Source organism: Lichenostomus cassidix, chromosome 13 (assembly GCF_008360975.1).
Source record: "Lichenostomus cassidix isolate B80296 chromosome 13, HeHo_3.0, whole genome shotgun sequence".
Classification (NCBI taxonomy): domain Eukaryota; kingdom Metazoa; phylum Chordata; class Aves; order Passeriformes; family Meliphagidae; genus Lichenostomus; species Lichenostomus cassidix.
Window position 1 is genome coordinate 16,880,186 of NC_139494.1, and position 27,257 is coordinate 16,907,442.

The window sequence follows — 27,257 nt, forward strand, 5'->3', positions numbered from 1 at the left end:
GGAAATACTTGTGATAGCGTTCGGCTCTGACCACATGGCTGGCTGCAGCGCGGCTGGCCACTGTGTCCAGTGGTCACTCCCTGCCTGGTCAGTGCTCCCAGGAGGGAGGCTGTCTGTCCTTGACCAGCTCCAGGGTTGCTGTGGCTTCCCACGACTGGGGCGCTGAGCAGGGGACTGGCAGGGATGGGGACCTGGGTGACATCCTGTCACGGGGTGTCACCAGTGAGGATGAGGTGCCAGCGCTTCTCCAGTGCCAGGAGCTCCAGATCCTCAGGATTTTCCTGGTGACATGTGCGCTGGTGACACTTAGGGAGCACACAGGCTGCGCGGGTGGGGTGGGGACACCTCCGGGCAGGCAGTGCGGTGGCATTTGCGACACAGGGAGCGCAGGCAGAACGCACAGGGACACAGCAGCGCGTGGGAAGCACAGTGTCACCCTGGGGCGGGGAGGGGACAGGAGAACACGGCGAGTCGGGGGAGCACACGGGGCGCGGGGACGCGGCGGGGACGGAGCGCGCGGGGCGGGGACGCGCGTGGGGCAGGCGGGGTGGCAGGGGGGTGGCCCGGCGGTGCGGGGTGCGGTGCGGGCTGCCATTGGCTGCGGCGGGCTGATGTCACGGGCTGCTGTCACTTAAAAGCTCGGCGGCGCCTAACGGGCTGGGACACGGCTGGGACACGGCGGGACGGGGCAGGACGGGAGCGCAGCCGTGCCAGCTGCGCCCAGCGGAGCGGCCCCGCACCTGTCCCGGGCCTGTCCCCTAGCTGTCCCGGAGCTGTCCCGTATGCGCGGCTCCCGGAGCGCCGCCGCGGCTGCCGAGCCCTGAGCAGAGCCGAGCCCCCCCGCCGGCCCCGGCGGCTGTCACCGGGCGCTGCCACCGGGACATGGCCGCGGCGGGGACCGAGCTGCCCGGCGGCAACGCCAGCGCCAACCAGAGCGCCGCCGACCCCACGGTGTCGCGGGACGTGTGGATGGTGGGCATGGGGATCCTCATGTCGGTGATCGTGCTGGCCATCGTCTTCGGCAACGTGCTGGTGATCACGGCCATCGCCCGCTTCCAGCGCCTGCAGACCGTCACCAACTACTTCATCACCTCGCTGGCCTGCGCCGACCTGGTCATGGGGCTGGCCGTGGTGCCCTTCGGGGCTTGTCACATCATCATGGAGATGTGGAAGTTCGGCAACTTCTGGTGCGAGTTCTGGACCTCTTTGGACGTGCTGTGCGTCACGGCCAGCATCGAGACCCTGTGCGTGATCGCCGTGGATCGCTACTTCGCCATCACCTCCCCGTTCAAGTACCAGAGCCTGCTGACCAAGGGCAAGGCGCGGGTGGTCATCCTGGTGGTGTGGGTGGTGTCGGGCCTGACCTCCTTCCTGCCCATCCAGATGCACTGGTACCGGGCGGACCACGAGGAGGCCATCCGCTGCTACAAGGACGACATGTGCTGCGACTTCTTCACCAACCAAGCCTACGCCATCGCCTCCTCCATCATCTCCTTCTACCTGCCCCTCGTGGTCATGGTGTTCGTGTACGCCAGGGTGTTCCAGGTGGCCAAGAAGCAGCTGCAGAAGATCGACAGGAGCGAGGGGAGGTTTCACACGCAGAACAAGGAGCAGGAGCAGAAAGGGGGAGCCGGGCACCGCCGCTCCTCCAAGTTCTTCTTGAAGGAGCACAAGGCCCTCAAGACCCTGGGCATCATCATGGGCACCTTCACGCTGTGCTGGCTGCCCTTCTTCATCGTCAACATCGTGCACGTCATCCAGGACAACATCATTCCCAAGTACGTCTACATCCTCTTGAACTGGCTGGGCTACGTCAACTCTGCCTTCAACCCCCTGATCTACTGCCGCAGCCCCGACTTCAGGTACGCCTTCCAGGAGCTGCTGTGCCTGCGTAGGTCTGCCCTGAAGATGTACGCGAACGGCTACTCCAACAGCAACGGCAGGAGCGACTACAACGAGGAGGACAACGGCTACCCCCTGGCATCGGATAAAACGTGCGACTTGCTCTGCGAGGAGGGCTCCTTCCCTCGCCCCGAGGACTTTTTGCACGGCAAAGGTACTGTGCCCGGCGGGGAGGGTGCTGGGGGCTCTGGCGTGGCACGCAGCGGTTGTACAGAGGAGCCTTTCCGGGGAGAATCGACCTCCTTTAATAATAATAATAATAGTGATTCTTTTCTAGAGAGAGCTTAAAACCTAATGGCTGCAAGAAAGTCGAACTCTCGGCAAGCCGGGGCTGGTCCCGGGCAGGGCGGAGGGGCTGCTGGCAGCCCACCCTGGTTTGGGGAGCCACCGGGGGTCCCTTAGCGGGGCGGGGGATGCGAGGCTGTGCAGAATTCTCGTCCCCGGAGGGATTCCTGGGGTTGGCCGGGGCTGAGCTACCTCATACTGGGAGCGGGGCCGGGGCTGGACCCCCCTGCCCCGCTGGCAGCTCCTCGCGACTGCTCCCGGTCCCCTTCTCACAGCCCAGCCGGTGGCCCTGGGGACCCTCCAGGCCAGCAGGACACCTGGGGCGGGGTGTCAGGGCTGGCCAGCCCGGGGCACCGAGCGGAGATGGCACTTTGCGACAAAACGGCGGGGAAGGGATGCAGGCAGCGCGGCTGAGCGCGGCTCGGCGGGGCTGCGGCACCGGGACGGTTTGATCAACGCCCAGAAACTGCCAGTGCTCCGCGGGGTTTTGTTTTGCCGAGTGCTGTAGGGCTTTCCGCAGAAAAAAAAACAATAATAGAAATGAACGGAGTGCTCGCCCAGATTGGGAGCCTGTGACTGTGGCACTCAGGAATGTGGCGCTGGAAGTCGGGTGACACGCGGCTGCGATCACAGCCCGGCGCTTTGCCTCCAACCAAAAGCTCGGAGAGCGCCGGGTTTGTTTAACGACAGGGCTCGGATGACAGCGAGCCCGGCGAGGTGGGAGGGGAGGAGGGTTTGGATTTTCCATGGCATCTTGGAAGCGCCGCTCGGACCGCGGGATGGCCGCAGGTCGCTCGGGCTGGGTGTGGAGCGGTGTTTGCCTCCTGTGCCGGGCTGTGCCAGGTGTCCCCAGGGCTGCGGGACAGGACAGGGGACTCTCTGGGGACAGGACAGTCCCTCGCTGGATTTGGGCTGGGGACACACCCCGCTGTGACAGGCGGGACCCGCGGCCGGCAGGATGTGGAAGTTCTTTCAGGAACACTCGGGAAAGGTGCAGGAAAAGCTGCTCCCGGGAGCTGTGGTGTCCCGGGGGATGCTCGGGCAGCACGGGCGGGTTGGTGGCAGTGTCGCTGGGGGCAGGGGGTGGCTCTGGGGTGGCTGGGTGCCCGGCAGAGCTGGCTTGGGGCGGTGGGTGAGCGGCAGGTCCCTCCCGGTGCAGGAGGAGGCTGAGGGTTCGGGGCAGCGCCGTGCCCGTCCCGGAGGCTGCCTGGGGGTGGAGCGGGTTTAGGGTTACCGACACCTCTCGGCGGTCCCCGGGTGGCCTTGGCTCTCCTGGCTGCTCTCACAAGGACTTGCCCCGAGCTCTGGAGGGGAATCCCCCCGGAGCGGCAGGAACAGGGCTGGGATTGCTGCTGCTGCTGCTGCGAGCTGTGGGGACAAACTCCTCGAGCTCTCACACCCCGCAGGGTAAAAACCAAAGCTCTGGGAACTCCTAGTGCTCCTTTTTTCTTTCCCGAAGTGGTTCTGATCCTGCTTGGGAAGGCGCTGGGAAGGAGGAACAGCTGGAAGAGCCCTCGAGCCCTGCGGCTGCCTGGGCTGCTCTTGTCACCTTTGCAGCTCAGCTCTGCGGCAGGGACAGGGAACGTGGCTCTGAGCCTTTCCCTGTCTGCCGAGATGCCTGAACCTGCCTGTGTCCTCCCTGCTGCCTCGGGGGGATGCCAGCAGCGCCCCAAGTCCCGGCAGTGCGAGGCAGAGGAAGGGTGTGGTGACACGGTGACACTGGGGTGGCTGAGAGGCCCCAGGGCAGCTCCTCAGATAAACATTAACAGGGCAGCAGGGCTGGTGGTCAGATGCTCTTTGCTTGGTGTTGCACAAGGGCTGAGAGGCTGGACTGCTGTGTAGCTACACTCAGTGTAGCTACTCACTCAGTATAGCTACTCACTCTGGGGCTTCCAAAGCAATCGAGCTCGGTGCAGGCTGTGATTATTAAATAGCATTCAGGGGAAATGAGAATTAACCTCTTGATTGGAGAGATCGGTATCTCCAGTATTTTCCATCTCGTGCATTTTGGCTCTCGCCAGTCCGTTCTGTTTTGCAATGCCCAGGGCACTGTGGGTTTGAGGGCAGCACAGAGGGAGGAGCTGTCAGAGCAGCCCCCAGCAGGCTCAAATTCTCCCCACTTTTAAGGCAGGACCCTCTGGCACTGAGCATCCCCATGCCCACATCTCTGCTGTGGTTTGTATTTTCCCTGTGATGAATTATTTGCGTTTCGGTAGCACTTGTTGTGGACCAGGAGTTGTTGTCCAAATAATCGCTCTGGTTTTTTGGCTGCCTCTTCTTACTTCAAATGTTGTGGCTGTGGGTAGCCAAAGCTGAGAGATGAGCGAGTGGTTATTTGCAGAGCCACTCCAGCATGCAGAGCACGTGGATGTGGAAGGGACAGGGAATTTTGGGCTGTTTGCACTGGGCAGTGACCTCAGTGCTGCAAAGCTCAGCTGCAGGCTCAGCAAAGCTCAGGTTTGCAGTGGAGCCTGGCTGTTGAGGAACTGATTCCTTTCCTCTAAGGCAACGTTAGCAAAACTGGTGAAATATAAACTGTGCAGCTCTGGGGGCAGCTGGAATCAAACAGGGAAAATAGTGGAGGAAAAAATATTATGGCACCACCAAAGCCAAACTTTTCCATGGTTGGAAAAAAAACAACAAACCCTTTGGCCTGTTAAAATATTTTATGGTGAAACGATAGTTTTATAGACACATTAAAAAAATGGAGCTTTGAAGTCAGGAGTCGCTGTTGAAATTGTATTTTAGGATTTTACACTGGCAGAGAGTTGGCTCGGGCTGAACACATCTGATAAAACACACGGTGGTGATTTCATTGGAGAGAAATCAGTGACAAACACTAAATTCTTACTGCAAACAGAGCAGACTAAAGCAAACGCTGTGCTGCTGGCTCGTACCTCATGCCACTGCCACACCGGTGGGGACACTGAGGGGACACAACCCCAGCCGTTGGTGTGCAGCCAACTGGAGCTTGGCCCTCCATCCACTGCTTTTCACCACTTTGGGCCGAACGGATTGTTTTTGTTTTTCAAGTTTGCACGGAGCGAACGTCACAATCGCAGCTCCGGTGTTGTTACAAAACACTGCCCTCGCTGTGGGTCCTGCTTGGCACGGGGCAGCTGCAGTTTCCACATCGGGAGCTGCCTCTGCTTCCTCCCCCAGAACAGAAAGCTGCTGAGTTACACCAGTCCTGTGCCTCCCGGGAGCGTTCCTGGATGGCTTGGGCTGGCTGGGCAGCCAGGGCTGGAAGTGCTGCTCGCTGTGGTGTCACCGAATCTGCGGGAAAATAAGAGAAACCCTCTAACGCTGTGTTTGCAGTGATAGAGAATCAGGTATTGCTTTATTTGCTGGCCAGGAGGTGCCTAGGAAAGCATTCCAAGAACACATAACCTCAGAGAATTCTCTCCCGAATTTTGTACAGTCAAAACCCCCTGCTGGAGGTGGTATCTGGTGAATGTCTGTGATAACCCCATGACCTGTGGATGTTAGGTTGGTGGCCACAGTGTCCTGCAGATGTTCTGCTAATGGTCTTTATCTTTCTGGTTATCTTCGGGGTTACTCCCAATCCGTGTATGTGAATGCCATCTCCGTAGGGTGATACTATATCTCTTAAAAAAACTAAAGAAAAGCTCCTTTCCCTAGGTAAAGTCAAGTAAAACTAGCTAGAGAGATACAACAAAATTTCTAAAGTTATGTTGTTTCTGACAGCGGCACTGAGGAGATGTGGAGATGCACGAGGAGAAGGCAAGAAGGAAAAGGGTCTGGGTGCAGATCTCCACCTGAAGTGTGGCTCAAGTATATTTTGAGGTCTGGCTGTTCCCAAAGTGCCTGATATCCCAAATTGTTCAGCAATTCCTGAATTCCAGCAGTGCCCATAGGTGCATCTAGCTCTGTCCTGGGGTGTCAGGGCCGTGCCTGGCCAGCCTCACCTGTGGAACTGGATCCATCCTGGGGTTCAGGTGAAGGTGAGGTCCCAGCCACAGGCCAGTGAGCACTGCAGAAAGACAGGGAAGAGATTTCAGCTCCTAAATGCACCCAAATGTTTGAAAATCAGCCAGGGATTAGGAGTGTGGAAAGGAGAGCAGAGGGAGCACGCTGCTCCTCAGCTCTGCCCCTCGCAGCTGCTGGGCTCTGCAGAGCTTAGCTCAGGGTTTATTTACTACAGGGCTGTGTTTGTGTCACCCCAGGGAGGGCATGGCCAGCCTGGCTGCCAGTAAACAGCAGCCTGCAGTTTATCTTCTCCCAGCACTTCTTGCCCTGCTGGTATGGAATCACAGATTTTCAGGCTGGAAAAGGTCTTGAAGGTTGAGTTCCACATTAACCCAGCGTTCCCATTGATCCAGATCCCTCTGCAGAGCTGTCCTGCCCTCCAGCAGGTCAACATTCCCCTCCAGTTTAGTGTCATCTGTGAATTGACTGAGGATCCCCTCATCCAGATCGTTGAGAGAGATATTAATCAGGACTGGCCCCAAAACTGAGCCCTGGGGACACCAGTGGTGACTGACTACAGTCTGGATTTAATCCATTCTCCACTGTTCTCTGGGCTTTCAACCCAGTCAGGTTATAACCCAGGGAGGAATGAACCCATCCAAGTCAAGGAATTCTGTTTCTCCAGGAGAATGCTGTGGGAAATGGTGTCAAACTTAATTAAAGGTAGGCATCATCCACAGCCTTTTCCTCGTCCTGCCACAGGAGATCAGGGCTCTGTTTTCCAGCTCAGGGGACTGAGAATCTGGAGGACAACTGGTTTTAATATTAAAGACTGAAGCCAAGAATTCATTGAGTACCTCAGCCTCTCCCTCATCCTTTGTGTTTCCCCAGTAAAGGATGGAGATTCTCCTCAGCTCTCCTTCTCCTGCTGATGTATTTATAGGAACATTGTTAATTCTCTTTTATGGCAGCGGCCAGATGAAATCCTAGTTGGGCTCTGGTCCCTCTGACTTTTCTCCCTGCATCACCTCACAACATTTTTGTGATTGCCCTGAGTTCCTGCCCCTTTTTCCCCTGAATTCCAGACAAAACTCTCTGTTCTGCCAGCCTCCTTCCCTTCCCTGCTGGCTCACCCAGGCACAGCCTGCTGCTGCTGCCAGGAGCCTCAAACACCCCCAGACCGAGGGAAGGGCTTTGGCCCTCCCTTTGCCAGCCCAGTGTTTATTTTGCCTGGCTGATGAATCCATTTCCCAAGGAGATGGGTTTATGAGCAGTTCCATTCCTCTGGCAGCAGGGAGGATGCCTTGCCTGTTGCCTTCCCTGCTCTCTGTCAAAGTGCCACCCTGCAAGCAGAGCTGTCCTGCCTGGCACTGCCAGGCTGTGTCCCTGGGGATGGAAGGAGAGCCCAGGGAAGGTGCTGCTGCTGTTGTCACAGTGTCCCCACAGTGCTCCTGTCCCCCTGTGCGGTGTCACCAGCCATGGGGACACCCCTGGCTGACCCCAGTGTTTGGTGACTGCTCAGCTCTGCAGTGGCAGCAGCACCCAGAGTGGTTCTGCAGGTTCAGGTGAGCAAACCTCTTGTGAAAAGCCATGCTGGCTGTTGTTCCCAGCAGACAGGCAGTGACTCCAGGCTCCCTGAGATCAGCGTTTTGCAAGATTTGGGGTTCCTTTCATCACTGTTCTTACACTTTGCTTGGTTTCCCAGCTCCTCAGCAGGACCACAGCCACCCTGCCATCTCCTCCCAGGGCAAACATCTCTTCCAGTGTGAAAGCCTGGCTCTCTCTGAGACTTCAGCCCAGCAGGTCCAACATTTCCTCCCCTTGTTATGCTTTTCTTGGAGCTCTTTTGAAAGCCAGCATGAGCACTAATCTCTTGCTGAGGGCACAGAGGGTGTTTTGCAATGAGCACACATGAATGTTGGCTTTCAAAAGAGCTGAGTGTACAGGTGTGGAGTCAAGCACAGTATTTAAGGGGGCACTGGGATTTTATAAACACTCTCCATTATAAAAAAAAATGGATTTGCTGCTTCTCCATGCATGGAATTCCAGTTTTCCCGTTTTCCCAATGGCAGGAGCATCCAGCTGGATTTCTGTGCAATATTGCCAAGTGCCAGGGAGAGGGGATTGGGAAATATTCACTTGATGAGGTCATTTTTGCACAAGTGCATCTCTAGATATATGTGTGTATATCCATTATCTGTGTACATAAACAAGGAAATGTAAAAAGGTTTTCCTGTGCCAGATGAGTACAGAGATGAAGATCTGTATGTTCAACACTCAGAGTATTTATTGCAGGTCCTATTGACTGCCGTTGTGTTTAAATAAAGAGGATTTATGGTATTTATGCTGCAGTCGAGTGTCCTTGCTTAAAGCCATTTCTCCCATCTTTGCCAACATTTTCCCAGTGGATCCTTCAGGGCTCATTCAAGAAAACATTAATTAATTAAAGGAGCAGGGAGGAAACACAGTGTGGACAAAAAATCCCTTCATTTATCCAATGCTTTGAGCCCTGGGAATGGGGAGGGAGCTGTGGGTGGTCAGGAAAGTTGAAAACAGGTGGGTTTTTAAACCTTGGAAAAGAATCCAACCTCCTGGGCTGTTCTTTGCTCCAGGTGGGGATGAGGAAAGGATTTGGGTGATGCAGAGCAGGATCCCAGCCCAGCATGTTGCAAGGACAAGGATTTTGTGTCCTTTGTGCCACTTGAACCCACGATGGAAATCCCAGCAGCAGAGGCCACTCTGTGCCCAGCACATTTTGAGGCTTCTGCTTTCCAGAAACAGCAGCAGGGAATTGCTGTGCTGGTTGGACAGGGCTGGATTGCAGCAGGGCTTCCAAAACACGTCAGATTCCCAAAATATAATAATTTGTGCTTTCAAGGCATAGAGAGCCCTAGCTATTGCTGACTGCAGGAAGGAAAACTCAGTCAGACCTTCAGCATTTCCCAGTCCTTTTACAACAGGATATTCCTAACAGGGAATATTTCCCATCCCATCCTGGAAAGGTTGTTGGTCTCAATCCTTATTTCCCAGCATGTGGTGATTCCACTAAGGATCCCAGCAGCTCCTCCTGGCTCTGATCCTCCAGGAATGCCAAAGGGAAATCCTTAGGGAGTCGCAGTGGCCACTGGCAGAGCTACCTGAGACCTCACAGCCACAACTGCTCCCAATTCCTGCAGGTGGAGGCACAGAAGCCACAGCAAGAGGATCTCCCAGCCCTAAAAACAACCCCTCAGTGGCTCAGGGAGCTTCAGGCTCCCCCAGAGCTCTGCAGCCTCAGCCTGAGAAATGCATAAACAGCAAATGGCCTCTGGGAAGGTCCTGCCAAGTCCTTTTTCCCTCATGTAAATATTTTTTCCTCTTAAGTGTATGCAAGTGTGAAAAACCTCTCCTCAATCTTTTTTTTTTTCCCCCTCTCTGGCTGAAGGAAATGCTTGTTCATCCCTGGGTGGGAAGAGCCTCATCTTGATATTTTGCAGCTGAAGCAAGTGCCACACTGCTGGAAACATTTCTTATCACCCCCAAAGCCATGCTGCAGGCAGATTAAGTGGTTCCTCCCGCGATGGTGCTGTCAGGATGTGACCTCCTTGGTGGCTTTTTAATGGAGATCCCATGGGACAGCAAATTGGTGAGGCAGCCTTGAAGAAGACTTTGGAAAAAGTGCAAAATATCCCTGGGGTCAGAGGATTCCAAAGCCTGAAAGTCCCACCCTGTTGTATTGAACACGTGAGTGGAAACGTGTGACTTTTTTTTTTTTTTTTTTCTGAGAAAAACTGGAGCCCTAAATAAGTTTCTCGTTGCCTGGCCCTGAAATTAAATCTCTCAGTGGGAGCTGTGTGTATTTTCCGATGGTTGGTAGTGAGAGGAAGTTTGTTTGCACGCAGCAGGGCTGCTGGGAGCCCCAAAATATCTGTAGGGCAGCAGGGTGGGGGAGCTGGGTCAGTTCAGTGGGGAATCTTCTCCCTCTCAGAGCCTTCCTGCCCCTCCATTCCCCCCAGCTGCTGGGGAAAGGTGGGATCAGCCTGTCCCCCCTTCTCCCCAGCCCCTGCCAGCTGAGCTCTGTCCCATGAGAATCAGAAGCTGCTGCTGCTGGTGGTTCGTGAGAGGAAAAATGTCAGCGATGCTGAGATAAACCTGTGTCAGGCTGGCCTGGTGGTGAGACCTCAGCGTGACCCAAATGCTGCTCTGATGCTCTGCCTTGACACGAGGGTGGCTCGTCACCTCCCTGCAGAGCTGGCCAGGCTCAGGGGCTGGGGTTCAGAGCTTCTGGCTATGAGGGAGTGCACCTTTTTGGTGGATAAAAACCCCTTTGGCACAGCGGCGGTGTCACCAAATCTGCGGGAAAATAAGAGAAACCCTCTAACGCTGTGTTTGAAGTGATAGAGAATCAGGCATTGCGTTATTTGCTGGCCAGGATGTGCCTAGGAAAGCATTCCAAGAACACATAACCTCAGAGAATTTTCTCCCGAATTTTATACAGTCAAAACCCCCTGCTGGAGGTGGTATCTGGTGAATGTCTGAGATAACCCCATGACCTGTGGATGTTAGGTTGGTGGCCTCAATGTCCTGCAGATGTTCTGTTAATGGTCTTTATCTTTCTGGTTATCTTCGGGGTCACCCCCAATCCGTGTATGTGAATCCCATCTCCGTAGGGTGATACTATATCTCTTAAAAAAACTAAAGAAAAGCTCCTTTCCCTAGGTAAAGTCAAGTAAAACCAGCTAGAGAGATACAACAAAATTTCTAAAGTTATGTTGTTTCTGACAGCGGGGCCAAGGCGAGCTGCAGAGGGCAGGAAGAAGGGAGAGCACAGCCCCAGAGATGGTTTGTGACTCACAGCAAGGCTGCCATTCCTCGGGAACAGGATTTGCAGAGCTCATTCAGAGCTCACTGTGCTTCCCTGTCCCTCCGGGGCTCCCTGCTGCCCCTTCTTAAAAGGGGATCCTCGGGGCTCCTATTTATAGCAGGGAAAGGCTCACCCAGCCTCGGAGGGACATCTCCCCGGAGCAGGGGAGGGACAGGCTGTTCCTGCAGCCCCAGCCCCTCCTGCTGACATTTGCCACGCTGGAGGGGACAGCAGGCATCCTGGTGCCCGAGGGGAGGACACGGGAGGTGACACAGCCTGGTAGGGCAGGAGGAGACAGGGACAGGGATGTTCCCAAAAGAAAAGGTCGGGTAGAGGCAGCAGCACTGGGACTGTGGTTTCGAGGCAGTGTTGGCCAGGAGAGACGGAATTGTGGCAGGAGAGACAGAAATTGTGGCCAGGAGAGACAGAAACTGTGGCAGGAGAGACAGAATTGATTGAGGATGGGGGAAAGGATTGTTGGTTTGAAGGGAAGCACGAAGGGCTCTGCAGAAGGGCTGGCAAGGGGAATGGTGGACAATTCCTACTGATCTGGAATGGCTCAGGTTTGGTCTCAGGCTGGCTTGGCTCCAACCCTCCAGCCTTGATTCCGGTATTTCCCTCTCCTTCTCCCCTCCCAGTTGGTGCCAATGACACGACGAGGTGACCCAAAGCTGACCTGGGGTTTTCCCTCTCCTTCTCCCCTTCACACCACTATCAGTGCAATGATGAGGTGACCTAAAGCTGACCTGGGGTGACCCAGCCCTGCTCAAGCCCCGAGACAATATGTGGGTGTGGTGTGGGAGTGAAGGGGAAAGAAAGGGGACTGTGTGAGCCAAAGAGCTGCGGATGGATTTGGGACATGGCTGCTGTTTGAGCTGCGAGTGGAGCAGCTCACTGCTGCTGGGAAAACACCTTGTCTGGAGAGAGATCACCGCGGGGGGACTGGGGAGGGCTGTGCCACACCATCCCCGACGTAATTAGGGTTTCCCAGCAGGTTCCTGTGAAGTTAGGGGAACAAATCTGGTGGTTTTTAGAGGAAGAGCTCCGTGGATGGGATGAAATGCTTGTGAGGATCCCTCGAAGTGCCACCTGTCAGATGGACAAGCAGAGACCCTCCAAATGTGGTGTTGCTCGGGTGAAACCCAAGTGAATTGATGTGGAGAGTGGGGCAGAGAACTTTGCAGCATTCTTGTTTGTCCTCTGACTGGAACAGGCTGGAGTTTCTAACTTCTGATGCTCACAAGTGCTGAAAGAATCAGGAAGTGGCTTAGAAAAGCAGTTTTAATACGTTTTCTACTCAGAGACTCCACATGTAGATAGAGGTGCCCAGAGAGAACCAGTGATGGACAAAGCCTGGTATCCATTTCCAAAAATGTCCTTACTTCCTAAATAAGTCTTTATTTCCCTACTCCCTTCTGGAGCTGGGGAACTTTATTCCTACAACCTGGTTTTCTCCTGGAGCATCTCTTTCCTCCTCTTCCTTGCAGAAGCCATTTGGAAAGTCCCCTTCCAGTCCCTGGTGCAGGGCAGGATTATCCACAGCAGTGATTCCCAATTTCCTCAGGACCCCCAGGTTCCTCCCCGGAGGTTCGTGGGGAGGATGGTGGATTGAGGAAGGAGCAGCAGCTTCGCTTCCTTCTCGGAGCTCTCAGTGCCTGCCAGGGCACGGCTGGGAGGGCGTGGAGCAGGCGTTCCTGTCATTCTGCAGGAGGGAATGCCTTTGGGGTGAGTGTGTGACAGGTATGGAGACAAACCGGGACAGCCGTCCTGTCCCCTGTCCCCTGTGCCCTGCAGGGGATGGCCGCGGGGACAAGGAGGTGCCAGTGGGGAATCACAGAGCCACAGAATCATTTAGGTTGGGAAAGACCTCTCAGATCACCGATCCAACCTTGGACTGGTCAGGGATTGAAGAGGAAATGGGATTTTCCCAGCTGAGGAGCCCTGGGAAGGGGTTGAGAATCTGGTGGCACTGGGGACAACGCCAGGCTTTGCCACCAGCCTTGCTCCCACAAGTTTTGCTGCTCTCAGTTTGCTCTTTATTTATCATCTTCACCATGCCAGCCAGGAGCTGGGGTTGGTTTGGAAGGGACAGCTCAGCCTTGTCACCTCCCCTGCCGTGTCCACCACAGCCATGGTGACTGGGGCTGTGGCCATGCCATTCCCAGTGCCCCTGGGAACATGAGCACCACTGTCACTGTCACCTTGCTGGCATGATTTATTCCTGGGCAGCCCCAGAGAAGGTGTGGATGGATCCACAGGGAATTCCAGCCTTCCCGTGGGGAGGTGGCAACCCCCAGCAGGACCGTGTAAATCATGGTCCTAGCAGTAGTAAAAAGCCATTTTATGATGCATTTTTCAGTCTGGAGTAATCCTAACCTAAAAGTGACTGCATCCCCCGCGAGTTTATTTCATTAACCTTAAGCACCTGCTAAATTCTCTAAATTGCTCTAACCGCTGATGAAAAAGGTTGTGTTTGCAGGGAACTTTGGTCCTTCCGGTGTGATTCACCCGAGGATGCCGAATTTCTCACATTTCTCTCATTTCTTGGGGAGTGGAGAAGCGAAATGCAATCGCATCAATGCAAATAGGGCTGGAGAAGTCTGATAATGGCAATTTCTGTACAAATGCTGATTACAGCATCAGCCAAGCCAGGTCTGCTCTGGGGCTCCACATGAGGAAACCCCCTGTGGGTTTAGCCAGGAGTTCCAATTCCTCTGTGTTACAATCAACAAGAGAAAACTGCGGATTTCTGAAGGATTTCTCTGCTGCACAGACAAACACAGGGATGGTTTGTTGTGCTCAGAAGTTGCCTGGAAGTTTCTCAGGCTGTGTTTCGACAGAAGGAAGGGATGTCCCCCTCTTTCCCGGGACATCCAGAGGAACATCACCTCCGAAATCCGTGTCTCCTGCCCTGCCCTGCCCTGTTTTCACCACGGGAATCCTCATCCCATCCACGGCTCCTTCAAAGGATGGCAGTGGGAACACCGAGCACTTTGTCGTTAATAATAGAGCCAATTTGGAGATGAGCTGCTGGCGGATTAAAGGGCTGCCAGACTGGTTTTGGGAGGTGAGAATAATGGAGCTGAATAAATGGGTGCATCCCACCCGCTGCTCCTTTCATCTTCCTTACATGGAATTTGTTAGCGTTTGACTTCCAGGAATTTATGGGAAGCTCAGTTGTCGTTTCCACACCCCTCTTATGGGTTTGTGTGAGCAGAAACGACTCTCTCGTTGCTCGGCACAGGTTTTTATTGGCCATCTGATGTGATCCTCAGCCCTGCTGTGTCCTCCTGCCATCCCAGTGAGCCCTTCAGGGCCAAATGTGGAGCAGCCAGTGTCACCCAGCTCTGTAAAAAGCTGGGGTCCTTCAGATTTCGGTGCTGTCATAACTACGAAGCTGATTTAAAATATAAACCACCTGAAAATCTTCCATGTCAGATTCTCAGAGGGCTGTAGATGAGCTCCTTGGATGCTTCTCTCATTCCTGCTCAAGTCTCGGGACAACCCATTTTCAAATGGGGTTTCAGATCCCAGCTGGGCTTCTCAATCTTCCTAAACAGGAGGGAAATGACAGTAAATAAGTGATCAGAATGAAACCCTTGTGTCCCCTGAGCATTCTGCCCCTCCATTTCTGCACATCCCTGGACTTTTCCTTCTGCAGGGATGTCTGTCTCATCTCCAGCCCCTTCTCAGGGATTCAGGAGGACAAACAGAGCTTGCTGCCGTTGTGTGCAGCTGGGATTTGCCCTGGAAAGGGTGGGCAAGGCAACCCCAAGCTCCTGTCTGCAGGCAGAAATGCTCCAGGAAGAGCTGCATCCATCCAGTGCAGCAGGTCACTGAAACCGTGAGATCACCAACGAGCCCAGCTCCACCCTGCAGGGAAATCTTTTTATATCTCCCTGGCTGATGCCAACCATTTGCTCACCGCCTGCAGCAGGGGCTCGCCAGGGAGCAGAGCAGCAAAGCCCTGGTGCCATCAGCAGCTCGGAGCTGAGCTCTGGAAAAACACCTCGTGTTTGCCCAGGTGTGGTGCCAACCCCACCCATGGGTGCCAGGCTGTGCCTGGGCACTGTGTGAGCCTCTGCAGGGCTGCTGGTGTCTGCCTGTGATAGCATCAGCAGCCCAGGCCAGCCCTGCTCTGCTGCTCTGGGGAGGGAGCCAGAGCTTGGTGTGATCCAGATGTGGTGGAGCTTGGTGTGAATCCAGCTGTGGCGGAGCTTGGAGTGAATCCAGATGTGGTGCAGCTTGGTGTGAACAAACCATGGTGGAGTTTGGAATAAATCCAGCTGTGGTGGAGCTTGGTCTGAATGCAACCATGGTGGAGTTTGGAATAAATCCAGCTGTGGTGGGGCTTGGTGTGAACACAGCTGTGGTGGAGTTTGGTGTAAATTCCAGCTGTGGTGGAGCTTGATGTGAATTCCAGCTGTGGTGGAACTTGGTGTGAACACAACCATGGTGGAGCTTGGAATAAATCCAGCTGTGGTGGAGCTTGGTGTGAATCCAGCTGTGGTGGGGCTTTCTGTGAATCCAGCTGTGGTGGAGCTTGCTGTGATCCCAACCATGGTGGAGTTTGGTGTGATCCCAACCATGGTGGAGCATTTTCCACACATTTTTGGCCCTGGAAAGCCTGGGAGTGTTCAGCAGGCCTTGGCACAAGTGCTGTGCTCCACCCTTTGATGTGGGTGAGAAGGAGCAGGGAAAGAGGATTGGGATTTGCTCTCAGCAAGTAGCAGCTACTCCTGAGTGAGGAGCGATTCCCCAAGGCAATTTGGGAATCAGACTGATTTAAAAACCTCTCTGGAGTGGTTTTGGAAGCAGTCAGTGAGGGAGTTTTGCACAAGAGGCCAGCTGGGGCTCTGTCTCTCTCCCTGCCCCGTGGAATTGTGCATTTCTAACCTGGTTTAATGGCTTGGTGGATCCACAGAACTCCTCAGCATCCTCCAAAATCCAGGGATTTAACCATCAGCAGCAGAGGAATTGCCATTTACACTCCTTCAGGTGACTCCAGAAGGGATGGAATAAATGTATTTGCCCTGGGAAGTGAAAACTAGGGAGAGTTTAATCCATGGAGTTCTGTGAGGAGGAGATGGGAAGGAGAGCTCAGGGATGCTCCACACTGGGCAGAGAAGGTCTGAGGGGCACAAAATCCTCAAAAGAAGATTTTCCTCTTGTCCTCAGGTGGGAGAAAACAGCATGAGCAGATGGAGAGAATATCCCTGGTTTTGTGGTGGGAAGCAAAGCCCTGGCTGAGCACTGATTTACCAGAAGCTGCCCTGGGACACTGGTGGACTTCCTAAAATAAAAATCATTCTGCATTTTCCCCTGACACCAAGCTATTTCACATAAAGCAATCAAGCCAACCACCCCAAATCCATTTACAAGTTTTCCAAGACATCCCTGGAGCAGTTGGGGGGAAATCAGAGTTCAGAGCTGAATTCCACAAGCGATGACGCTGAGCCTGGGGAAGGATTTGCATTGCTGGAAGCCAAATGTCCACAAGTGCTTCTTTCTTAAAATATTCTTAAAAGATGTTTTTGGTGTGGATCCCCTCCAGGCACTCACAGGCACCTGCTGATATCCAAATTCTCTCAGATCCATGGACCTTTCCCACCTAGAGGATCACTGTTTGCTGTTTTCATACAAGGATTTGGTGGTTTCTCCATTTTTTTTCACGTTCCATGACCTGAGCTTGGCACACAGCAGTGCTCCCACCTCTGTGTTTCACAGGATTGCAGGAACTGGGAGGGAACTCTGGAGATGATCCCAATATCCCATGGGAATTCCCTGCTCACAGCAGGGTCAGCGAGAGCAGCTTGTTCTGAGCTTTGTGCTTGGGTCGTGGCAGGAGGGAGCTGAAATCCCATCCTGGATCTGCCTTTGTGTGGAGTCCAGAGGCAGGTGGAGGAGAAAATTCAAAATTCCATCCCAGAGCTTCCCTTTTGTTGAGTCCAAGGGCAGGTGGAGAAGTGAGTCTGTTATTTCTGCAGGGAGAAGGTTGTTCTGCTCATTGTTAACTTGTTTGGCTTGGGTTTAAGTCTGTGTTAGTTGGAATATCTGCAGAGGAAATTGGGTGTAAGCCAGGCTTAAGGACAAGTCTACACTCTGCTGGCATCCCACCAAGAAATGGAAATTACACTGTGCCACAAACCAAGGGAAAAGCACTGCCTGTGTTGGTTTGGATGGTTGGTAATGATCCAGTAATTCCATGGTTCTGTCCCTGATCTCTGCTCCCTCTGTTGGGAGCAACATTCAATCTGTTCAACGGTTTGCAAAAACCCACAAGACCCAAAGCAAGCAGTGTCATTCCAATTCCCCCAAAATGCAACAAAAGAAACAACAAAAAAAAACTCTCAGAAGAGTTGGGACAAGGGAAGGAGATGGAAATAGGATAACAGAGCTTTTCAAAGCCTGTTGCTCTGCAGCTGCTCCCATCCTGGCTGCTTTCCAGAGGTACTTGGATCATCCTCTGCCAGGAAAATAAAAGAAGCCCTTCAAACCCATCATTTGATGGGGACATTATTTCTCAGAAAGGCAGGAAAACGAAAATCCAGGTTTGGGATTGAGGAATGGAACTGCACGAGTGGAGGATTGGGAAATCTGGGATTGGGCCACTCTGGGGGGCTTTTTAAGGTTACACCTTGGCTTTTTATCTGTGATTTTGATGTTCTTCTTTCCCCTTGAGCTGTGCAGGAGCACCTGGTGGTTCCTGTCCTGTTGCTGTGCCCCAGGATTCCTGTCACCCTGCACTCGGAGCAGATGCTGTTTAAAGGTTCCAGGAGGAGCTGTTGGCAAATGGGGGATGACAGGTTGCAGAAACAGGATAAAATAGCAGGAATTTCCAAGGAGAGGCAGGAAAGGAAAGAGAGGACAGTCTGGAGATGATCTGTGCCAGGCCTGCCTGGGCTGTGCGAGCCCTGCTGAGGTGCAGACTGTGCAGGGCAAGGCTGGCAGGTTTTCCTGGTTCCTGGAGGGCTGGAGCAGGAAATTCTGTCTTGCTCTGCCCTCATTCCACCCTGAATCCTTGGATGGCTTGGGGAAGAGCTGCTCAGCTGCCTTGCAGAGAGAGAGCTCCATTGCCATGGACACTCAGCTCCCCTGGAGATTCCCACAGGGATTCAAATGGAGTAAAGCAAATCTAAGATTCATGGAATCACAGAATCATCGGTTGGGACAGACTTTAAAAATCATCTCATTCCACCCCAGCCATGGCAGGGACACCTCCCACTGTCCCAGGCTGCTCCAAGCCCTGTCCAGCCTGGTCTTGGACACTGCCAGGGATCCAGGGGCAGCACAGCTTCTCTGGGCACCCATGCCAGAGCCTCAGCACCTTCACAGGGAAAAATTCCTTCCCAAAATCCCATCTAAACCTGCTCTCTTTCAATTTGAAGCCATTCCCCTTGTCCTGGCACTGCTGCTCCTGCTGATTTGTAAAACCACTCAGTGCAAAGCACTAAGAGCATCCTCAGGGAATTATTTTCCTCTCCGTCCTCTCCTTGACCCCTTGGGAAATGTCCCATGGGAGGCATTTCAAACTCCCTCTGTGGCTCCCTGGGCAGCAATCCATTCCCATTGACTGGAAAGGGAATTTTGACTTTCTCATCAGCTCTTCACCCCGTGGAATGGCTGTCCTTGAGCCTGGGGTTAATTAGGACTGATGACCAAAAATGTCATCATCAGGCTTCCACCTCTCCTAGGGCTGTCCTGAGCCAGAAGAGGGGAATGTAAATGAGTGAATTCCAGCTGGGAAGTTGTTAACAAGACTGTGCATCCCTGGCTTTGTGGGATGTGGCTGACTGATCCTGCTGAATCCAAGATTCCCACAGGTGAGGAACAGGCACCGGTGAGGAGCAGAGCCTGCAAGGCTTCCTCAGCCAACTTCTGGTTTGAATATTAAGCTCTGCCTCGTGACCCTTGAGGAATCCATCTCCCAGGGCAGAGGAAACGTTGGAAGAGGTCAGGCAGGCTGTGCTGTGTCCGTGTCACTGGGAGCAGCCAGCAGCATTCCAGGACAACATCTGATTTTGTGCTTTTACGAGGCAGATGTTTGGGAGAAGATCTGTGCTGTTTATTCCACTCGCCGTCTCCCAGCCCTCCTCCTTCCCCACACTCACACTCAGAGCCCATAAATAAGAATTCCTGGGATTATGCCGCTGTTTGGGCAGCCCTGTCTTCCATCAGGGCCTGGACAAAGTGCAAACCCCGTTCCCCCTGCACCTCAGTTTTACTGGGGGATAAATCAGGCAGGGCTAAATCCTCTCCCGGTGACACGAGGATAAATCTGGGATCGCCGCGCTGACGTCAGGCTGGGATGGAATTCTGACTCCTTGATTTCAGAGGGTGCTGCTGATTTACACCAAAACAACTCGGGCTCAGCACGTCCTGGGGCTGAACAGCAAGGCAGGGTTTGCTTTTGGGATGCACCAATTCCCTGGATTTTGCTGGAATCCTCCCCAGAGCAGAGCAATTCCCTGGATTTTGCTGGAATTAAGTTGATGGGAATGAGTTGTGGCTTCAGCACAGCTTGAGCCTCAAAGAGCTCCAGATCATTAATGAAAGAAAGGATAAATCTGTGTAAAGTGATTAATCCCATTGCCTGACACTATTCCAGGAGAGTCCCCCAGGGATGAATGCCATTTGTTTAGGGATGATGATGATGGGGAGGAAGGCAGTGATGCCCTCAAACCCCAATGGACACCAGGGAGATGTCCATGGAAAGGGAGATCCCAGCTGATCCCAGCATGTCCATATCCAGAAACACCAACTTCCTTTGTTTTCCTGGGAAAAACAAAGCCAGGATCTCCAACCCTGACCTCTCAGGGATGGGGGTAATGAGCAGCACCACCCTAATGAGCAAAGCTCCCTAATTATGACAGCAGCAATGAAACCCCAGTGGCTGAGGGGTGCAGAGCTGGAAGCACAACCTCGCTGTGCTCCATCACTCTGTTTCCTGAACACAAACATGGAATTATTTCGGAGTTACTTCCCAATTATTTCCCTTTTCCTTCCCACTTGAGCTGCACGAGTGGCTTTGCCCTGGGAGCTGTGGGAACGGTTCAGGTTTCCTTGGAAGCTGACAAGCACCATCTATAGGATCGCTGCAGAAGAGCCCTGGGGCTTGCAGCTGATGACAAAGGGCAGAGGAGCTTCACTCCGAGTTTCCAGATTTGTTCTGGAAAAACTCCAGCGAGCTTCGCATTCCTCAGTGCACAGAGTCACTGCTTTCATCATCCATCCTTCATGGCTGGGTGGATTGTCCACCCTGGATAAACTGCTGCTCCTTGATCCCCTGGGGGATCGTTCCCTGGGGAAATGGCTGGAATTCCAGAGCTGGGATTATTTCACACAGGGATTTTCTAAAGAGCACAATTTCCAGGCTGCAGTTTTCCTCAGGAGCTGCAGGGACAGGAAAAGGGGGAAATGGCTTCAAACTGAGAGAGAGGAGGTTTAGGTGGGATGTTGGGAAGAAATTGTTCTCTGTGAGGGTGGGGAGGACCTGGCACAGGTTGGGAGGGAAGAAGGAAGGATGGATAAACACTCTTTGCAGGGCAGATGGAGCGCAAATGATCCTTTAAAAGAGATGCTGGCAAGGGACTCTGGTGCAAATCATCTCTGTCACGTTGGAACTTCATCCTTGATTTGCACAAGAAACACAACTTCAGTTTGGATACCCAGAATTCTTCCCAGAGAGGCATTGTGTTCCCAAAGAACAGATATGGTTTTTTTTTTCCTCTCTGCAGATCCAGTTTGGCTTTAAAGCTGTTTTCTTCTCCTACACGCGCAGATGATAATCTTTCACGTGTCCTTATTAAAAAATATCACTCCCAGAAAATAAAAACACAGCATATTCTGTACTTGTTCCTTGCTCTATCTCGGAATTAATTTCCCATTTTTTCATCAGGCTTGTCAGTCATTTGGGTATCTCCACAATCAAGGAAAGAGCTGAAATCTCTCTCCTGGCTTTAGCATCTGAATCCCAACTAAATTAATGCTGGTTTTCTTTCTTTTTTCCCCCCCCAGAGATCCCTGGATGTCCAGGAATGGTCGAGAGCTGAATGATCCTCTTTTTCTCATCGCTCTGAGCTGATGAGGGCTCTGGAGAGATGGAGTGGGAGCTCAGCCTCTCTTCCCTGAGCTGTGGGAAGCGATGGCCTTGGCCAACATCCTCATCCCAACCCATCGCCCATCGCCTCCAGGAGAAGCTGGGGAGACACAACCAGGGGACCAGGAGAGGCTCTGGGAGCCTTGGAGGACTTTTTGGGAAAGAAGGCACAGGGAACTGAAGGAAGGGATGGCCAAACCATGGTGGGTGTTCCTGTCCTCAGAAAATCCTTTCCAAAAGGAGCACCAGGACCACGTGTGGTCTCCAGTTGGTTTGGGAGACACCCAGCCAGGTCACTGCCTGGTGACAAGGCCAGGAGGGCAGCAGGACATGCTGGTGGCCATGTCCTGCTTGGGGATCCAGGTGGAGCAGGAATCTGTCCAAGACCAAGAGAGAGGAGCACGGGAGATTCCTTCGATGGATTCTGTGCTTGTTTCTCCTTCTGGCATCTTCTCTGCCTACCTCTTCTTCCCTGCAGAGAGCACGTGGATTGTCCCTGAGTGTCCCAAAGGAGCAGAAGGAGTGGCACAGGGCAAATCCTCTTTCATGGAAAATGGAATTTGGCTTTGTTTGCTCCTTGCTCCAAAAATTCTGCCACCGTCCTGCCTGGACTTCAGCCACTGGAGATGGTTTTCCTTGAGGAAGTCACATTTCAGCAGGACCAGCCAAGATTTCCCACCTGAGGCTCAAAAATCGTGACAGAGCATCCATCCCTGTCCTGCAGCTGTGGGAAGGAGCACACCCTGAGCTCCTGATTTTGGATTGTGGAAAACTCATGAAGCAAAGGGATGGAGGGAGTGATGGTCTCGGGCAGAAAACAGCAGGAAAAACGGACAGAAAACCATAGGGAAATGTGCACCTTGGACTAGCAGGTGGTGGTTCAGATCTCTGCAGATCTCTGGTCACCCAGAGCTGGGCAGAAGGTGTTGGTACTGAACTGTGGGAGTCTCATCTCAGCCCTTCCCTCTCGGGCTTCCAACCTTCCCCTCCAGTGCAATCCTATTTATTTATTTATTTTTCTCGCTGCTTGACGTGAAGCTGCTAAAGGAGCACCAAACCCTCCCCAGAAACCCCCAGGTCTGTGTGAGGGCACTGAGGAGAGGGGCAGGGCACAGGGACACCTCCCACCAGAGCAGGAGAGACCTTCTGGTGAGCTGTGCTGGGGGGATTGGACTTGGGGGTCTTCAAGATTCCTTCCAACCAACGCCATGCTGTGGTTCTGTGAGGTTTGAAAAGGATGTCCCTGGATCCCTGGGAGTGCCCAAGGATGGTTGGATGGGGATTGGAGCACCCTGGGGCAGTGGGAAGTGTCCCTGGCTGTGACAGGGGGTGGAATGGGATGATTTTTAAGGTCCCTGGGATGATTTTTAAGGTCCCTGGGATGATTTTTAAGCTCCTTTCCAACCCAAACCATGAACAATTCTGTGGACACAGAGTGCAAGAGGAAAAGCTGAGACCAGAAATGCTGTCCCTGGGGCGAAGGTGCAATTGTGACCTTTCAGGACTGAGAAGAAGCTGGGCAGAGCTTTGCTGGGAAGGACAGAGACAGTGTCCCTCTATCCTGATTTTCCTTGTGCAACTCTGTGAGAGTTGCTCACCTGGGGGGTCTCCAGTTCCCATAGCTCAGGAGGAACCCAGGATCCCTGAAATCCCTTGGCACAGCTCCCAGCTGCTCCAGGAGAAGCTGATTTCTTCCCTCTGGAGTGCTCTGCCGAGGCTTTGTCCAAACCTGCTGAAGGGAGAGATTTCCCCACAAAAACCTGCTCCTCAGGAGATCCCTGGCTGGCTCCAGTCCTTGATTTTGTACTGGAAACACTGTCCTTGGGATTGTTTTCAGGTTAGGGACGTTCATGGGGTTGAGGCAGATTTTTTCCTCCCTTTCCTGATGTGCAGGAGCAGAGAGTGGAAGGATGAACTTTTCTCCAATCATTTTCCAGCCCCAAAGCTGGACCTGCTGACTGCTGCCCTGCAGAGCTGCACAAACCCCTCTCCCTGTGACCCCTCAGGCTTGTTCCATGGATTCCACTCCCTGGTGGATCTATTTTTACCTCCTGCCCCCGGGGTCACTGTGCTGTCCTTTGGGACTTTGGCTCCGTGCTCCACGGCAGGAGCTCTGCGGCTTTTCCACCTGCGTTTTCTCCTGGAAACTTCATTCCATTTTTTCCCTAGTGCTGCTCCTCAAATACCTGCTGTTCCTTTTCTCCTGCCTCTTGACCAGGGCTTTTCTTCCCCTTCCAAAAACCTGATTGCTGCCACTCCCTGTCCTCCCCGTGGCTCAGCACAGGTTGGGTCTGGTCATCCATGAGTTTTTCAGGGGTCCAAACCACCCCTGGAGCAGCCTCTGGCAGTGCCCCGTGCCCCCCAGCAGCTCTGGAGATTCTCCCTCCCTCCTGTGGGCTGCAGGGAAGAGACAAACAGAGCCAAAGTGGATCAGAGTTGGCACTGAGCGCTTGAATCCCAAAATATCTGGAAGAAATCCTTCCCTGGGAGGGTGGGCAGGCCCTGGCACAGGGTGCCCAGAGAAGCTGTGGCTGCCCCTGGATCCCTGGCAGTGTCCAAGGCCAGGTTGGACAGGGCTTGGAGCACACTGGGATGGTGGAAGGTGTCTCTGAACATGGCAGGGGGTTGGAATGAAATAATCTTTATTGTCCCTCCCAATTCTGTGATTCTGTGACCTCGTGGAGATCAACCCCTGGCAGGGACCAGTGCCCAACCAGCCCTGGCACTGGGGATGCTCCAGTACAACCTGTGGGTGGGGAACTGGGAACTGGGGTCTGCCCTGCCTGGAAAATTCATCCATGGGCTGGAGCTGCAGCTTTCCATGGCAGGAGAGCTGCAGGGAGCTTGGCAAGCTGGGAGTTAATTCTGTGTGCAGCTGAAACACTGCGGGGAGAATCACAGCTCTGCTCTTGTCACCAAACTGTTCCGACAAATAAAGAATGCAAAGTCCTGCTCTCCCCACTCTTCTTTTCCCCAGGTGGCACCCGAGGGAGGGGCTGCACCTGGCTGTGGGGACAGGAGGTGCCAGGGTGGGTTTGGGAAGGGCTGTGGCTATCTGGGGAGAGGTTGGATGCAGCTGGGATAAGCAGGGGGATTCAGAGCACAAACCACCCCAGCAGGAGGAAGAGCTTCTCCCTGGATTCCTGGTGCTGGTGGGTGATGGATGGGCTTGTCTCCAGTGGGAATGGGATGTGGGAGCAGCAGCAAGAGCAAGGCTGTGAATTTGGGGCTGCAGGAAGAGGAAAACTCAAGGAAACCAAGGAGGAGGGAAAAAAGGATGAAAGAAGATGAAGAAGTTGCTGAGCCTCACAAAGGTTTCACAGCAGAGGATTCTGAAGTCCCCTGTGGGGCACTGTGATGTCCCCTGGGCTGGCTCTTCACCCAAATCTTGATTCCCCCTCTCCATCCCAGCTGTTCTCCTCGCTGACCCAGGGCAGGGTGGCACTGAGAGCATTGCAGCTCCTCAGGAGTGTTTGTCAGGGAAGAAAAATCGGTCCCCAAACGAGGGAAGAATCAAAACGACACATTTCCAGCTGCATTAATGATGAGACAATTAATCATCCCAATGAAAAGCAGTGGAGTGCCCTAATCCATAGAGATGCTCCAGGCAGCAGCACTGCTCTGGGAGGAGCTGCAGGCAGCACTGCCAGGGGAATTTGGGAATTTGGGAATTTTATCCCAGGACAGCCTGAACAACTGTGGGGTCACAGCCCTGCTTTTTAGTGCCACTGAGAACCCCAAAAACTCCTCAGCTCATCCCTGCTGCCTGTGGACATTCCCAAAATCACCTTCTGTGCCACCCACCCACCTCAGAGAGCCTCAGCCAACCCCTGCAGACCTCCAGGATGGATTTCCTCCATCTCCCATCTTTTTAATCTGCATTTACACAGCTCTGGGCTCAGCCCTGGGTTTTGGGACTCCATAAAGCCTGAGCCTCATTTGCCAAGAGCCCCCAGAGCCTCCAGACAGCCCACGAGGTGTCCAAACATCCTCCTCAGAGCTCCTCAAGCTTCCAAGCCAAGAGCTGCGAGGAGATTCTTGCAGCACATGGCGGCAATAAACCCTTTTTCATCCTTCCACGGTGCGAGGTATGAACATGAATTACAGCAGAGTTAAACCTCCTGAGAGCAGCGCTGCAAATCGCCCTCTCGGGCCGCTGCTAAAGAGCATCGTTAAGCCGGGATGTCAGCGCTTGCTGCCTGAATGAGGCTGGTTTACGAGGCGCTTGAAGCCTTCCAGGAATCCTGAGACCCTTTTCCCAGCCCCGGATCCTCTCCTCGCTCCCTGTTTTCTGTCCTGGTTGCTCCCCGAGGCTCTGGCGCTGTCACCTCTGGCAGCTTCGTGGCTTCCAGATGTGAACAGGTTCCTAAAACCCACATCTGGCCGGGTTTGGGGCTACCTGGCAAACGGCAGAGGGATTTTTTTGGGGCTGCTGCAGGTTTTAGGGTCATTTGGTCAGCAGGGCTGCCAGCTCCCTGCAATCCCTGTAGGATACCTTCCAGAATGCCCTGTGGCATGGATTTTGCAGGAGGATGGAGGAGGATGGAGGGGCTGTGACTCCAAAGAGCCACGGTGACCCCAAAGAGCCATGGTGACCCCAGCCCCAGCCACACCCCTTTGGGATCATCCTTCATCTCGCAACAGCTTTTTTTAAATCCTGCTTTGAAATAAGCAGCAGGTGTTTTCCCTGCTTTCCTTATTTCCCTTCTGGGGGATTTGTCCCTTTCCCTTCTTTCCTTATTTCCCTTCTGCAGGATTTGTCTCTTTCCCTTCCTTCCCGATTTTCCTTCTGCAGGATTTGTCCCTTTCCCTGCTTTTCCTATTTTCCTTCTCCAGGATTTGTCCCTTTCCCTGTTTTCCCTATTTCCCATCTGCAGGATTTCCCCCTTTCCCAGTTTTCCCTATTTCCCTTCTGCATGATTTGTCCTGTTCCCTGTTTTCCCTATTTCCCACCTCCAGGATTTTCCCCCTTTCCCTGTTTTCCCTATTATTTCCCATCTCCAGGATTTCCCCCCTTTCCCTGTTTTCCTTATTTTCCTTCTTCAGGATTTTCCACTTTCCCTGTTTTCCCTATTTCCCATCTCCAGGATTTGTCCTTTTCCCTGTTTTCCCTATTTCCCATCTCCAGGATTTTCCCCTTTCCCAGTTTTCCCTATTTCCCATCTCCAGGATCTCTCCCTTTCCCTGCTGCCGTGGCACCAATATAATTCCTGAGGTTTTTCCACCACCCTAGCTGGTCCTTCCCGAGGCACAAACCAATTTCTGGGTCTCACAGCCACATTTATTTCAACTCAAAAGGCACAAACCCCAGCAAAGGTTGGATCAAACAGCTCCACGCTGGTGATTTCCCATTATTTCCACTGTTGTAGGAAGGAGAGTGTTGAATTCCCAGATGCTCCGGATTGGTCTCCATGGCAATGGGTAGGAACCTTTGGATTGCACAATCCTGAGGCCGAGGGGATGGGTTTGTCTCTTAATTTGAGGATGTGATGGGAGCTGCTCTGCTTTGCTTCTGCTGTCACTGAAATTCTGAAAAAAACCTGGAATTTGCCCAGCCCATCTCACCTGACAGCAGGAAACGGAAAAACGGGCAAAAGAGGCCTTAAAAAAATGGAAATTACAGTCATTAAACCCCCAAAAATCCCATCGAAATAAATCTGGGCATTACAAACACCTGACTGCCTTATCCATGCTGCTTCTCCAGAGCTTGCTGTGGCTGGGAACTGGAAAAGAGGGAATTACCCAGTGCTGCTGTTAACCATTAACCACTTTGCTGCAGTTCTGGCTGCAGCCGGAGTGCAGAGTGGAGAGATTAATTTTATGGATTAATCTTGCTTCCAAGGCCATCCAAGCCAACGGGGAGGCTGGACTGGCAGCCAGGGGTGCAGGTGGTGATGAGCTGGGTTGGCAATGGTGATGGCAACTGGAGCAGGGGGCTCAGGGCGGCTCCAGGTGGCCCCAGGTGGCTCCAGGTGACTCCAGATGGCTCCAAGTGGCTCCAGGTGACCCCAGGTGGCTCCAGGTGACCCCAGGTGGCTCTAGGTGACTCCAGGCGACTCCAAGTGGCTCTAGGTGACCCCAGGTGGCTCCAGGTGACCCCAGGTGGCTCTAGGTGACTCCAGGTGGCTCTAGATGGCTCCAAGTGACTCCAGATGATTCCAGGTGGCTCCAAGTGGCTCCAGGTGGCTCCAGGTGGCT

General features: G+C 53.5%; 1 protein-coding gene across 1 annotated transcript; it reads left to right on the forward strand.

Moving 5' to 3' along the window:
- Positions 1-636: 636 nt before the first annotated feature.
- On the forward strand, positions 637-24,008 carry ADRB2 (adrenoceptor beta 2). Its single transcript, XM_085074027.1, has 2 exons — positions 637-2,056; positions 20,978-24,008. Exons 1-2 carry the CDS (start codon positions 883-885, stop codon positions 21,010-21,012), a joined length of 1,209 nt encoding a protein of 402 aa, XP_084930153.1. The 5' UTR covers positions 637-882; the 3' UTR covers positions 21,013-24,008.
- Positions 24,009-27,257: the final 3,249 nt, after the last annotated feature.

Excerpts from the sequence above, each read along its gene's own strand:
- ADRB2 (XM_085074027.1), top strand. The coding sequence starts at position 883 with ATGGCCGCGGCGGGGACCGAGCTGCCCGGCGGCAACGCCAGCGCCAAC. Across the intron at positions 2,057-20,977 it reads GGACTTTTTGCACGGCAAAG|AGATCCCTGGATGTCCAGGA; the intron begins GTACTGTGCCCG and ends TTCCCCCCCCAG.